General features: G+C 43.4%; 1 protein-coding gene across 4 annotated transcripts in view; it reads right to left on the bottom strand.

Annotated features, from left to right (window-relative positions):
* Positions 1 to 459: 459 nt before the first annotated feature.
* Positions 460 to 15,047, bottom strand: part of IDE (insulin degrading enzyme) — a 92,763-nt gene continuing 78,175 nt past the window's right edge. For all 4 annotated transcript variants that reach the window (XM_036026997.1, XM_028511470.2, XM_028511471.2 and 1 more), the window contains exons 18-25: positions 14,199 to 14,290; positions 13,148 to 13,259; positions 11,357 to 11,524; positions 9,719 to 9,991; positions 8,641 to 8,702; positions 4,199 to 4,271; positions 3,437 to 3,504; positions 460 to 2,772 (exon numbers count right to left, since the gene is read on the bottom strand). In XM_036026997.1, the coding sequence (XP_035882890.1) occupies positions 2,677 to 2,772; positions 3,437 to 3,504; positions 4,199 to 4,271; positions 8,641 to 8,702; positions 9,719 to 9,991; positions 11,357 to 11,524; positions 13,148 to 13,259; positions 14,199 to 14,290 (944 nt within the window). In that variant the 3' untranslated portion in view covers positions 460 to 2,676. The remainder of the gene's footprint in view (positions 2,773 to 3,436; positions 3,505 to 4,198; positions 4,272 to 8,640; positions 8,703 to 9,718; positions 9,992 to 11,356; positions 11,525 to 13,147; positions 13,260 to 14,198; positions 14,291 to 15,047) is intronic.

A 15,047-nucleotide genomic window follows, 5' to 3' on the forward strand; every position in this document is an offset into this window, starting at 1 on the left:
GGAAAGGTCACCCTGGCAGGGAGCCAGAGACCAGCGATGGACAGGACATCTGTCTGACCCTCGGCCGGAGGTGTGGGAAGAAGATGCAAAGTCTAGCTGTAGAGAAATTTTTCTTTTTCTGCCCCTTTAATTTTTTTCCCCGTGTAATGCCAGGGACAGATCTTCCTGGGGTTGGTGTCAGTGACAATACTCACAGCAAGGAGTTCTGCCTCTCACACCAAGACTCCTGTTTTACAGAAGCGATCTACTCTTAGGAATGTGAAATCGACCCATTTGTCTGACTAAATTATTGCTGCCCAGATACACTTAAAACTAAAAATTTGCTGCTTTCTGTATTAGGGACAATGAAACCAAGAATCATTGTTCAATCAGGATGTTGAGAAGTAGGATGCTAAGAAGTAGGTTTGATGATTGACCACCGAAAAAGTGTAAAAATAATACACATGCAAACTCCAGAGGTTAAATTCAGGCGATTTATTGTAAACAGGATTACCCTAGCACTCCACCACACTGGCTGTGTCACATGCTCTCTCTTCCAAATCAACTAGTCGAAAAGAAGACTTTTCTAAATGTCACAGGGAGCTAACAACTTAGTTGGTTTCACAAATCTCCTCTCCTAAGCACTGAGTAGGTAGCCGTCTCCGGGGTAGTCTGTTATTGCTCATGGACTGCAGCTCGGACCCATCGGGATGAGTCCATTGGTATGCCTGAGTGATCCACCAGCGGCTCAACATCCGGCCTGGACAGCAGCCAACGCTGGAGCACGGCGAACAATCCCAGGTCCCTGGAAGACCACGTGCCATTCCTTTCAGATTTCTTCGTGTGACTTGCTCAAAAAAATAACTGTTGAATTTCACTCATTTTTTTTTAAAAAAGAGCTAAAAGTTACTCAATAGCACATAATTTTCCACAGAAAAGGTGAGTGGATTATTTACTCGTACAGTGGTGATCTGAACACCCAGGACTAATTTTAGATCCATCTCGTGTATATTTGCAGTTTGATGAAAAGATGCATAGTCTACAAATGCATAAAAGCAGAAGGAAGTGATGACTCACGCACCTTCTGACGGGCGAAGACGGGCTTCACACACGGAAGCTCTCCAAGGCAGGGATAAAAAGACAGTTACAGCACCACATTTATGTGATAGAAATGGAGCCCCGCTTTCAAAAGCAGCCTCCGCAGCTGTGATTATATCATTCTTGCCCCAAATTTAGATTATGTGGAAAATGGCAAATGTGAAAACTTAAGATGTGAAAAGACATGACTCTACAGAGAGAAATCCTAGCAAATCAACTCGTAGGGAGGTACAACGTCACTTGAAAACGCCACTCTTCCCTTTGCCTGAGTTAGTGGACAGCGGGGCCACTTACTGTTACTAGTGCCCGTATGTGGGAGTCTAGGCACAATTTCTCTCGAAGCTTTAATAGCAGTAAATACTTCAAAACAGCTGTTAAATCTATAGGAACGATTTCATCTAAAATAGTATCTCATGGGAAAAAATATTTTTTTAAAGTCCACTCTAGTCATCGTGTGTGTATGTTTATAATTATATATTTAAAAAAAAATAACTTAATACTTACAGCACTATTAGACTGGTAGTAAATATGGATTTTAGAGTCTTATGGAGATCATGCTATTTGAAGGTTTTATTTTTTTTTTATACCTCCAAAAAAGTGGCTTTGTACTTGTTGCCTTTTGAATTCACCGTGGGGCCGATATCTCGGCTCGTGGACACACCACGCCTAGAGGCAGGATGCCGCGGCAGGGTCTGCGGGAGCTGACGCTGGGAAAGCATGTCACACGAGCGGCGGTGGCCTGCGGCGTGGCCCGAGGTCGCCCCGGCCGTGCTCGCCGCACGCAGTGACCTGCTGATGGGGGACGTGAGACCGATGGACGCCACTGCAAACCAACTAACGACAATAAGAATGTGGATAGAATTCAATCAGAAAGAAACGAATCATAGTAATCCTGAGAAATTCAATTTGGGACAAAACTGATGTAAGGTAAGTGTGTATTTCTAGTACTACAAATAAGTAGGGCGTTCTAGGGTTTTCCAGAACTAGTTTGAATAAAAAACATGTTCGAATTTTATAAAAAGGTTAAAACCATGCCTTATAATCAGCAATTTCACTAGTAAAAGAAAATTACATTACTTTGTTCTTCATGTGCCAAATGTATGTTCTCTGTTGATTTACATGAGACCATCAAGTAGAAAGCAAACGTGAGGGTCGGTTTTTAAAAAGACCGGCTTCCTTGCGGGAAGCCCGTCCTTCTAAAGGCTGGGAAGCCTTTCCTGTCAACCTAGGAGGCTTTTTAAAAAAGGTAACATTTTCTTCTAACAAGTAACTATTTTACAGAATAGGGAAGGAAGAGTCTATAGGAATATCATTCATCATTTTAAGTATTGTTATATAAGGGAAATTTTTCTTAGTAATGAAAAAAACTTTTAAAATATTTAAGAGGCATGTATTTTAAAAATATTCTACATCTATTAGATTTTGTAATTTAATTACTTTGGATTTTAATATTTCTACATAATAACATCTGACAACATCTCTTTTTCCGTTTGTGTCTCTACTAGTGAACCAGAAACCGTTCAAGTGGCCCAGACAGTTCCCGAGGCCCTGGGAGGGCCGGGAGCCCGTGCTCGTGCTCGCTGCCGCCCGCGGGCATCTTCAGAGTTTGGCAGCCATGAAGTTAATATGCGGCTTCACGAGGGGAAACAGCGGCAAACCACGCTTGAACTCGGTCATGTTCTGAATCACTTCAGGCTGCAAAGAAAAGGTTTCCTCTTAGTGTATTTAAACTAAAAAGCAGACTGAATAGGACAAAGACATTTTCCTTTTCTTTTTGTTTTTCATACACACTAGTTTCTACCCCATGTATTATGATCTGCTGACCTTTCCACCCGGATCAGCAGGGCCAGAGGGTCCTACAGTAAGGTCCCTGATGGGACCCTTGGTTCTCCTCGGGGTGCACAGGGCTGCACACTAAGGGCTCGGCACCAAGTCTTCTGCAGAAGTGGGTGGTGTGCCAGAGTGGGTGGTGTGCCCACCCAGCAACGCCTGGTTACATGGCCAGCTTTCCTGCTCCTACAATTAAATGCCAACCTTTCCAGATGATTAAAATATGCAGGCATTGTGGAAAGGGCTGAGGATATTAGTGGCTGCAGAGGGCTCGGGGCAGAGTAACACACTGTTCAAGCTAGAAACAAAGACACACAAGGTCACAGACTCAGTCTCTGTGCCGCTGAGAAGGTCTGAGCTCTGGGAGCTGTCAGAAAGAACAGGGGCCCGGCCTTTAGGGAGACCTTCAGCAGAGGCTCGAAACCTGGTGACCCGAAACCTCTAGGTCTTACGTGTTCTGGTGAACAAGCTCCTTCTAAACAGTAAGTCCTTTAACAGTGCAAGCTAACATAACATTTACATTTCTTACATGTGGCAAGGCTGGTGCTTGTGACAAATTTATATCATTTTGACATGGGAACTCTCCAACCACAGGACCTATAAGAAAATGAAGGGGTTAATGCTTTGCATTCATCGATACTAGCACACAAGAGCAACTTTCAAAAAAAAAGTGAAACCAGACTCAACTCATTAAAAATTGTACCAGACCTGGTTTCATGTACTTCTCGTATCTTCTCAGGATGCCTGTCCCCCACGGCCCTGACTGCTAGTCCTGCCTCCTGTCTGGAGTGTTGCCAATGGTGGCTCATGCTGTTACCATGGTTACTAAAGCCTTGGCAGCAGCAATTTCAGTGCCCACACCTGACCTCACTGGACCCCGAAGCTCTGGCCACCACAACAACGCAGAAGGCCACGGAGTGAATGGTTATGGGGCAGACCTTGGCAGTCAGAGACAGGAGACAGGCGGGATTGAACAGGTAGACTCCTCGCCCTCCCCCACACGCCCAGTGTTCCATACAGCTTCTCCGGGGATGCCCTACCAGCAGCCAGCTGTGTTTTCCCAGCTGCGGCCGGCCGGCCGGGCACGCGCCATCTGGCGTGGCTCTCTCCTTTGCTGCCTCATTGCCCTTCCCCTTATTTCCGTTTTGTTAGCGCAGGTCCTGTCTCCAGGTAGCCCCCCTTCTGCACCTTTCTCCTTCCTGCTGCTCTGCAAGCTGCGGCTATGACCAGGGACAGCTATCATGTGTCTAAAAATATACGTTTTTTAAAAAAGTCAACATTCAATACTTACAAGAATCCATTTCTCTGGCAAGAACGTGGACAGATACCTTATGTCTCCTCGGGGCATCTACTGCCAACATTTCCTAGGCAGGAAGAAGGGCAAAGTTACCCTTTTGCCCCACTAAGGAATGGAAAGCTGCTCTCTTTCGACAGCGAGGAATCAGCCCTCAGCAGAAACAGAAAAGATGCTTCCTTTCTGTCCCAACACTTACAGTATTTCATTTAAGCTTTACGAAGATTAAGCAGGAATTATTCTTCACCCCACGTTACAAAGGCGAAGAATGAGTCCGAGGAGACTGAGTGCTGTGCTCAGCAAGCGCGGGGCTGGGATGGCAAACCCAGCCCGGCACCCGCTGGGGCACGGGGCTGGGACAGTGGCCTGAGCCTGGCCAGGGGAGGGCCACAAGGCCAGCTCCCCTGAGAATCCTCTCACACTCTGCATCGGGTCACTGCTGTGGTTCCTCATCTACCAAGAGGGAAGGAAGCCAATATCTACTGGGCTCTGCCTTGTATCTATCACGTGCTCTCCTACGTCAGCTCACTCGAGTCTCTGTAAGCCAAGCACCTTGATGGCTGCTATTTTAGAGACACAAACTCTAAAACATGGAGAGGTGTAATGACGTGCTGGCATCCCACAGCTTGTAAGGGATGGCACCAGGAGGGAGGCCTGCTGCTCTCTCCGTTCCGCCACACGGCTTTGAGGGATTCCCCTGAGCTACTTCCACGAACACCAGGAGTGGTCAGTTGGCAGACAGGTCCTGTGGGGAGTATCTCTTCGCCTTTTCCTTAATACTGGAGCTTTATCTGCCTTTTGTGAAGGGAAAACACAAGCTGTGATAAAGCTTCCCCCAATGCCTCAGCCAGAAGTAATGTTTTGTATCCTCAGAGGAGGAGATCATCGGCGAAGCCACATCAACCCAATGGTTATTTGTGGGGCAGTTATTGTGAGCTGGGCCTGGTGCAGTTGCCACAGAAACCCTGCCGATGCCGCACAGCACACCTAACCATGGCTCCCTGCAGTGGGAAGAACAGCCCAGATCCTCCCACAGGTGTGCTCTGGCCTCTCCAGGTTCTTTCAGGAGGTCAGCCCAGGTCTGCCTCCAGTAACATGGAGCACTTCATTTGAGAGCATCTTACTACAATTATGGAATAAAAAGTTCACTTCCAAAGACCTATTCTTGATCGTTTTTCACCCAAACCTTCATAACCTTCTTATCAACCTGTATCAGTAGACAGAAGAATACTCTCTTCACTTTCAGGCTGTTCTCAACTTCCTGACCAACTGTGCACAATCCCCATTTTTTAAAAAACCAACCACCAACCAACTGCATTTTCTTGCAAAATGTATTCTAAGGATCATGAGTCGCAGGAGATACTTACAGACATTCAGTTAAAAAATAGAGGGCCCATGGTGAAATTGGTACAGGAAATGTCCTGCCAATCAACACTGAACAGGTGCTGGGCTACAGAAGTTTTTACTGCGGGGCTTCTGAGAACCTTTAAAATGCTAACACACTCTGGATTCTCCGAGAACAGGAATAAAGAGTGTAGTCATTTCCAAAGTGTCCCAGGTTCGATTCCCAGCCAGGGTACATTCCTGGGTTGCAGGCCATAACCCCCAGCAACTGCACATTGATGTTTCTCTCTCTCTCTCTCTCTCTCCCTCTCCCCCCTCCCTCCCTCCCTTCCCTCTCTAAAAATAGATAAAGTCTTTAAAAAAAAAAAAAAGAGTGTAGTCATTTCCAAAGTTACATGATCATGAAACTTGTTCTAGGTTCCCCTCTTAATATCTTGCAGATCACTAGTGCACTACGGAACATAGCTAGGGAGACGTTGTTTAAGATTTAGCTTAAGCTCAGTAATAAATACATTTTTAGACAAGAAAAATTCAGTCTAACTGCTGTTTTCACAGATTCAATACTCAGATACTACTTATGATTTTAAATGAATAATAAAATTAGTGGAAGGAAGACAAATCTTCATTTCTTTTGGAAACATTACAGTGCATTATCTTAGGACTTCATTCTTTTGAACACACATAAGAAGTTATGCCTTAAAATAAATGTCTTAGAAGCCAAAGAGATCTTCTGTAGGTGATTTGAACAGATCACAGAGCTTAACAGTCTAAAGTAGCAAATAAACACAACAAAAACTTATAACATCAAGGAAGAAAATATATTCTAATTTAACCCATTCTGATTAAAACATTAAAAAACCCCAGGACTCAGTATTACTAATAAAGAGAACAATAGAGACTATTTATTAAATAGCACTAAGTGCCAATCACACCTCATTTCAACCAATACTCCAACGATTCCCTATTTTGTAAATAAGGAAATGGAGGCTTAGAAGTTTAAGCAACTTGGCTGAGGCCACAGAGCTAGCTAGTCGCTGGTGGCGCCGAACCCCCAGTCTGTGTTCAGAGGCCACGCGCGTTCCTGCTGCGGCTCCCACAGGCGAAAGGACCTCTGGGGGAGCTGAGACCAGCGAGTGAGGCTGGCAGCTCCTGGCAGGGCCCCGTCTAGGCAAGGGAAGCGCAGTGGACCTGTGCACTCCGCTGCTGCACCTAACCCGGCCCCCAGCAGCCCCACTGTGTAGCTCTCTCCTCCTCTACCTGGGCTGTCCAACTGTTTCCCGTCCCTGGGCCACGCAGTGAATACGTTGTGATAGGTAATCACTAAAAAAATCTCATAATGTTTTAAGTAAGTTATGATTTGTGTTGGGCCGCAGGTTGGAACTCTATTCTACACAGAGATTACCTGGGGTTATATTTCATATCAAAATTTTGTTTTACATATTTTTATTAACAAAATATATATATATATTTTACATCTATATTTTAATAATTTTATTTTTAAAAGCAGTTTCAGGTCCCCAGCAAAGCTGAGTGGAAGGCGGAGGTCTCCCGTACACCCTCTGAGCGCACACACATATGTAGCCTGCCCCCTTACCAAAATACATTAATATTTTCAAGACTGTTACAGCAAAAGAGCTAGAGCAGGTTAGACGGCACTCCTGTCTTCCTTCACACAATGCAAAGGGAATTGTGAGGTAAAGAAAATAACTTACCCAGCCACCTCCATGGCCAAAAACCTTAAATCTCATTGCTACAAAAAGGAACATTCATAATATTGACTTTTACTGTCAAATTTTGAACCTAAAATTGTATTGTCTCCTTTTTCATATTGTGCAGGCATTACTGGCCTTATAAATACTTGTTTGTACAGACAGAACAGCAGCCGTGTAGTTACGCAGGGGGTTGGGGGAGCAAGTGTAAATGACCGCCGACAGTGCAAGGTCACCTCCAAGTCAGGACACTTCCCTCCCCTCACCCTCCCACACGGCACCAACACTGGTGAGTATGTGGGTGTGCAAACTCTGACACGGGAGAAAAATGTGATTAGCCTTCACTGTACAAGTAATTTCACAAAGTCATTCTCACGAGAACTGCGTGTACTGACTCTTGTGTTGTTAGTTACAATACATCCCTGAAAAACGACATTGTAAAGTAGATGATTTCTCTCCCCCAGAGACATTAGCAAAGGGTGGGGCTGAGTTCCTGACTAAACTATTAGCACCTAATACATCAGATGTGAACCCAGAGAAGTGGCTAGAACCCTAGCTGGGATATATTTCTAAGGTTCTATAGTAATTAATTACAGACTGTAACTTTGCTCTTTATCCTGCAAAGTAGACATAAAAGTATTTTACTCAGAGGTCCTAATATATTACAAAAAACATATGTAACACTTATAATGCAACTCTATTGCAGTAAAAACTTAATTTCTACACTCAGCAAGCTTACCACACACTATATAACCACTTAACAAAATTTTTGCTACCCTCCTTAGAATTTTGTTACAGGTGGGGAAAATTTAGATGTGCTAACCTCTTAAGGCTGTCCTGGGAAAACTTGAATAGTGGTGGTGCCTCTCTTTCCTCTGGATAAACTTTCTCTATGAGCACAGGCATTCAAAACTCCTAAGATCCCTAAACACAGTTCAGAGGTGAGCAACCATTTATGTAAAGAAGCAGCCACTGTGGCACCTAAATGGGTGAAGACAATTTACAGTTGTCAGAGATTAGAGAATAATCTAATTCTCAAGTTCTGTCTGTTTTCACCGCTCTTCCTTCCCACCAAACAAACTCAGCAATGGTATTCGTGGGCTGCGGTGGGGAACAGAGAGAAGAAACCAAAAAGCAGCATAAACCGTCGGATCCAGAAGCCAGGAAGGGCCATCCCAGCCCCCGGTCCAGAGGGAGAAGAAAACAGTATGGGTTCAATATGAACTGTCTCTTTTTTCTAACAGTAATATGTGTCAAAAATACTCACATCGATAAAAACACCTTCATAAATCCTGCCTGAACAGTTCAAAGCAGCAACTAACACATATCACAGCACATACAATATTTCCTTGTCAGTCACACTCTAAATATATGAGTTGAATTTACCTTGTAGAATTTGATGATATCGTCCTTGGTAAGTGTCTTTAAATATGCAACTTCTATATTATCTGAAAAAGTAATCATATAGTGATTTACTAATAATCCCATTTTAAGTAGCCCAAAATACATGAAGTGACAGTATACTTCACTTCAACACTTCTAAGTCTTCATATATTTTTAAAAAGATTTTATTTATTTATTTTTGGAGAGGGGAATGGAGGAAGAATGAGAGGAAGAGAAGCATCAATGTGTGGTTGCCTCTTGCATGCCTCCTACTGGGGACCTGGCCCACAACCCAGGCATGTGCCCTGACTGTGAATTTAACCAGTAATCCTTTGACTTGCAAGCCAGCACTCAATCCACTGAGTCATACCAGCCAGGGCTAAGTATTCATATTTTTAAGTGAATATCTACTCCTACAAGTAGTCAGGGAATAAATTTCAAGTAGAAAGTTAAGAGGATATCCTGTCTTTCTACAAATGAGCTGTTGGACCTTGGGCCACTCACTTCCACTTTCCTGAGCCTCAGTTTCTCATCTGGAATTAGGGTACAGTAACTACATCATGGGGCTGTAGTGAGAACTAAGAAAAATGATAAATAACAATTACACATAGCTAGGGCACATGTCAAATGCTCAGTAAGCGGTATATACTACATTAATAGTGAATACAACTGCCAGGAAAATTACAGGAGCCCTGACTCCTGTGTCAAGAGAGTTAAACCCGCAAATTTTTCCTTTTTTTTAATGTTAAGGGAAATAGACACCTACACTTTTATGCGCAGAGCCTCGGGGGCACAGTGATCGAACACAAAAAGTAAAATAAGATTCATTATTAGTAAATTATTATGAGATACAGGCAGGTCTAGTTCTAGTTTTGAAGAAGAAAAAAATGAAAGATAGAATTTCTAATAGAAAAGAGTCATGTTAAATAATGCTTCTTGAGCAGTGCTGTGCCCCCAGCCCCCTCCCAAATCAGCATGAGACCGTCACCTACAAAATGAACACCATGTTGTAGAATGGCCTCGATGTCCTTAAATGTCACACTTACATGCCATGAATGCTGGGGCCCTAACTTTGCCTTACCTCTGTCGAAATTGTATTGCTGGGAGATGATTTCCCCCCAGTATTTAGCACACTCTGCAGACAGTTTCTTTGGTTTGTCTAGTCGACGAATTGCTAACGCTTGAATGTGTTTTTGGAAGGCCTCTTCTGTCATGTCCTCTATGGACTTCTCCATGGTGATTAAGAAAGCTTCCACTCTGCTTTCCAGGTAGTGCGGGGGCTTTTCCGACTGGATGATGAAGCGTAAGCCCTGTATGCCGTTGGCTCGACGTGGGCCGCTGAAGACGATGTAGCCTGAAACATACATAGCAGCCGGTCAGGACCTCGGCATTTGAGACTCAGGTCCCTTTTAATCTTCAGAAAATTATAGCAAATAAAATCTACTTTAGGGCTTTATGTTATTAACCTCTGAAGAAACATGAGCAATTAGGATATCCTCAGGTCCTAAGGACAGAGCAAAGGATCTCTTTAAAGAATAGTCAGAAAGTTGGAGATAACTTTTTCTTCTTAAAAAAACAAGCAAACAAACCCTATTCATCATTCAAACTCAACATCCCATAACTCCTAATTATCTGCTGGTTAATCCCCTTCCATCTGTGTTAAAGTTATTCCCATCCCCAAGAAACACTGGGCGCATTCTCACCCCTGAGCTGGTCCTAGCACTGTTTCCTTTCACAACCAAGTTCCTTATGTGGGCTTGCCTCTGCTATTACATTTCCCGAGAGGTAACCCATTCCTGGACCAACTCCATGCAGACTATAAATCTCTAGAGAACGAGTGATTGAAGGCCATATTTCCACTGACACTGTGTCAGCTCAACACCTTTTCTAAGCCAAGCTGGTGGTCTGCCTCCTTCAGCTGCTCTGCCCTGGACCACACCTCTGACAGCCGTGGTGTCTGGGTCCCACTTGTGAGAAAGAAACTCTTTACAGTATAGACAAAGCTTAAATCACCCAGTACTATAACTATAATTATTCCTTTACAGGTCTGATTTCTGATTACATTGTGAGCTCCTTGAAAGGAAGGACCAGCCATAACATCTGTTTTCATGGTCCAGCATCTACCATGGTGGTTGTTTAAAAAAGATTGGTACTTGGAGAGAGTCACCCAAATCCTTTTTCACTGGTTCTTCCCAGTCATTACTGGGCCTTCTTCTTCTTTTTTTCTCATTGAACAAAACTGCTAGGCTCTTCAAGCCTTTTAATAGTGCCTAAAACTCTGCCTGAAACATTTCCTCAACAAACAGTGAGTACCTTCTGCGTGCCTCAAGCTGGGGATACAAAGATGTGGAAGAGGAAGTGCCTGCACTCTCAGGGAACCCAAAGTTGACTGAATCTAAGCTTCTCTGGATGGCCTGCTTCCCACCTATGGGCAGGCCGCCCATAACAGCCTGCCCCTCTCCCCGAAATGCCCTCTTTATTGACATGTATGTGATGTAAACACAGTGTCATCTCCTTGAGAACTGCTTTAATGTCCATAAGATATTAATTGCTTATCTTTTAGAAGTGATTCCCCATTAACAAGGTTTTCACAAATCCTTCTGTACAGAGGATGCCTGAAGCAACATGCCAGGGCACCTAACATGTGGAGAATGTTCTTTAAGGACAGTGGTTGTTCCTCAAGGTCTATGGTACCTGCTCTCCCCCACTTCCCTCTCACCCAGCTGCTCCTTGGTGCGCAGGGTGTTGAAGCAAGGCTCAGAGATGATCTGACAGAAGAGCTCCAGAAACATGTTCTCCGAGGTGTTCTGCATGTCTGTCTGGTAGTATATCTCGATGCCGCAGTTGTTGTGAACTTCATTCCTCTGCTGGTAAACAAACCATCCTCCTAAGAAGTGTCAAAAAGAGAGCAGCCCATTGAAAAACTTATTTAGAGTTTAATAAAGTTAAGGTTTTCTTTGGCTTTTAAAAGTTGTTCAATTTGACTGGTGTTTTTTGGCAATTCCAACCTGCAATTAATTTAATAGAATGTTTCTTAACACCTAGTATTTTGAGAATGGGGTGTGAACTGAGTTATTGTTGACCATCAGGAAATCTGCAAGGGCGTTTGAGAGACCAAAGAGAGAGATGCCATAGGAGAGGAGAGAAAAGGCAGTAAAAAGAGGTATGAAAGATTTCACTTTGAAATTTTGTTTCTAGACTGGCATCACTTTGCCTGATGACCAAGTTTGTTTTTTTTCATCCTCACCCAAGAACATTTTTTCATTGCTTTTAGAGAGGAAGGGAGAGAGAGGAAGGGAGAGAGAGAAACATCAATTGGTCACCTCCTGTATGTGCCCAGACCAGGGGTCGTCTGTACCCCCCAGGGGATCAAATCTGCAACCCAGGCATGTGCCCGACCAGGAACCAAACCCTCAACCTTTCGATTATGGGACAATGCTCCCACCAACTGAGCCATGCCACAGGTAACAATGATATCTTGAGGCAGTACTCTGTTCGAGTTGGCTTTGTAGCTACTCAAATAAGCCAGGCACAGACCCTGGTCTTAAGAGATGGATAAGCTAACAAGGGATATGGAGATGCATTTCAATTCCAGTGCAAGGGGAGAAGTGCTGAGTAGCTTAAATAAGGAAAGGTTCAGAAAACCTGTGCTGTGAAGTCGGAAGAGTAAGTGATTACTTCCAGCTGGAAGTTTTAGAAAAGTTTAGTGGAATAGGGAGCTTATAACATGGGTGAGGAAGGAATGAAGAGGTGCACACATAGGTCCATGAGGAAAAGGAGGGTTGGGGGTGGGAAGGAGCAATATTTCAGGAGGATAAAATAGCTGGGGAAAAAGAAAGCACAGACAAAGTATGTATGGGAAACAGCCAACAATCGAATGTGGCTAAAAAAACAAAAATCAATGCTTCTCACCCTGGTCTAATAAACTTCCCACTAGACAATTTTGAACAATATTGAAAATATGCTTAATGAGTTTTTATATAAAGAGAAACCATCATTAATGTAAAAGTAACCCAATATTGCAAACTCTAATACATTATCTGTTTTTTATGTTAAAATTCCTCATAAAATATGCATATAATAAATACATGTCATTATGTTCACCTGTGGCTTTCCTAAAACAATTTCTGCCAAAGACACTATGGTCTTCCAATTAGATATTATAATTCTAGTTTTCATTTTTTTTATAAATTTTATCTCATGATTCATAATCAACTTTTCTTTAGCTTTGTGATATTTTTACTTCCTAACACCTGTATACTCAATTACCAGTCAATCCAGTATCATTCTCTCCAAAATAATTGCTACCTTGAACTTCACATCTTTGGTGTACCTACTGAGAACTTCCTGGCAGAATTATCTCTTTAACCATGCTTCTAGAAACAGTAGAGGATCCCATAGTTCTTTACCATAAAATACACTGTCATCCAAGTGAATTCGATCTCCCTGCGATCACCCACAATACTATGTCAAAGTTGTTCATTACCAAAGTTACAGCATTTCAACTTACTGTCAGGGAGCTGAACTTCTCTATACCGAACCAGCTGACTTGGAAGGAGAGGTTTTGTATGAGCATGTTCAATGAGAGTGTCTTCAACCATCTGCATAACACCTAATGCAGCCTGTGGAAAAAGACAGGCCACACTACATTACAAGAACACAAATGTATGTAGTCTGTGAAAATAAAAAACAGAATATTGATATCCCATGCATATGAAAACTACATGTCTGTGAAATAAACCTTAAATCTTAAATATACTTGACCCCATTCAAATGGATAAAAATTAAATTTGTTGATCCACATTAGTCACTGTGACGGTAGTGAAGAGAAACAGGCACGCAGACATTCTCGGTGCTGCGGGAAAGGCATTGCTGGAGCTGGAGAGGCGCTGGTGAGGGAAAGGCAGCCCACGTGAATCACAGCTGGGTTACAGCAAAGCAAAGGAGGTGAGCATAAGGCTTCGTTTTGAATAAAAAGGACCTTGCTAAGAACCCTGTCTCTGCCACGGGGCTAAGCATTTTGGAGGCAGTACAGCAGAGCGGTAGAGCATGTGAGCGTCTGAGACAGACTGACGGGAATTCCAGAGTGCCACCCACACACTGGACACTTGGCCTTCACCATTAAATTTAACCCTAATAACTCTACTTTTACAAACAGGAAACTGAGCACGGAGAGGTCGAGCCGTTTTCAGAAGATTTTGTATACAGTGTGTGGCACAGGTAGGGTTTGAATCCAGGCTGTCTGACTCCACACCATGTGCTCTTACTCACTACAGTCCTGCTGTCCTATACGGAGTAGGGATAATTTTTCTCACTTCCTCTGCGACTGCACAAGGCAGGGGACAGCAGAAGTAGCAGCCGTGACAGTAGGTCCACAGTTAACCACACTCGTGCCCCTCCCCTATGCCTCCTCCTCCTTCCTTCCTCCAGAGAGCAGAGAAGGTTCAGTGCGTCCTGATGTGCTTATAATCCCACTGTGGTGGTGAGTAGTCTCAGACAGACTAAGGGGAAAAAGCTCCTGCACTGATTCATAAAAGAGTGCCAACACTTCCACCACCCACCTGCTTAGTTATGTTTCCATGAAGAAGGGCTTCAATGTGCAGCCGTGACAGGAGCTGAGGTATGAAGGCCTTAAGGCGAGGAAGAGTGACGTCTGGAAAGGGGTAAGAAAAAGAGAGCTCTGCTTACAAGGTTTTGCAAAACAGCTTTGAGACAATTTGGGACTTACGGAAGAGTTCTGAGTTCAAAAACAGCAGAGAGAGTTCCTGTATACCCTTGGCTTGGCTTTCCCTAATGTTAACATCTTTCATAAGCACAGTACAATGATCAAAACTAAGAAATTAACACTAGTACAATACCATTAACTAAAATATGGACTCTTATTCAGATTTCAATTTTTCCACTAATATCTTTTCTATTCTAGGATTTAACCCAAAGTCCCACCTTGCATTTAGTTGTCATGTGTCCTCCAATCTGCGACAGTTTCTTGGTCTTCCCTTATCTTTGATGACTGTCAGATTTTTGAAGAGTACTGTTCAGCGATCTTATACAATGCCCTTTGTTTTGGTTTGTCATAATTAAATTGAGCTTACATAGGAAGAGCACCACAGAAGTAGCATGCCTTCCTCAGTGTGGCACATCAGGGGTGTGTGGTGCTGCCATGCTGTGGCACTGGTGATGTCAACACCGACCACGTGGGAAGGGTGGTGTCTGCCAGGTGTCTGCACTGCAAGTGTACTATTTTATTCTTTTGGTTATAATTGAGTAACTCACGTATGTGCTGCAAGCAATTAGGAAAAGCCACCTGCTCATCAATGCTTACTTTTCCCACTGTAATTAGTAAATATTTATTTTGGGGGAAATACTTTGAAACTATACAAATATCCTGTTTTTCCTTAACTCTACCCACA

This window comes from Phyllostomus discolor, chromosome 5 (assembly GCF_004126475.2).
Source record: "Phyllostomus discolor isolate MPI-MPIP mPhyDis1 chromosome 5, mPhyDis1.pri.v3, whole genome shotgun sequence".
Taxonomy (NCBI): domain Eukaryota; kingdom Metazoa; phylum Chordata; class Mammalia; order Chiroptera; family Phyllostomidae; genus Phyllostomus; species Phyllostomus discolor.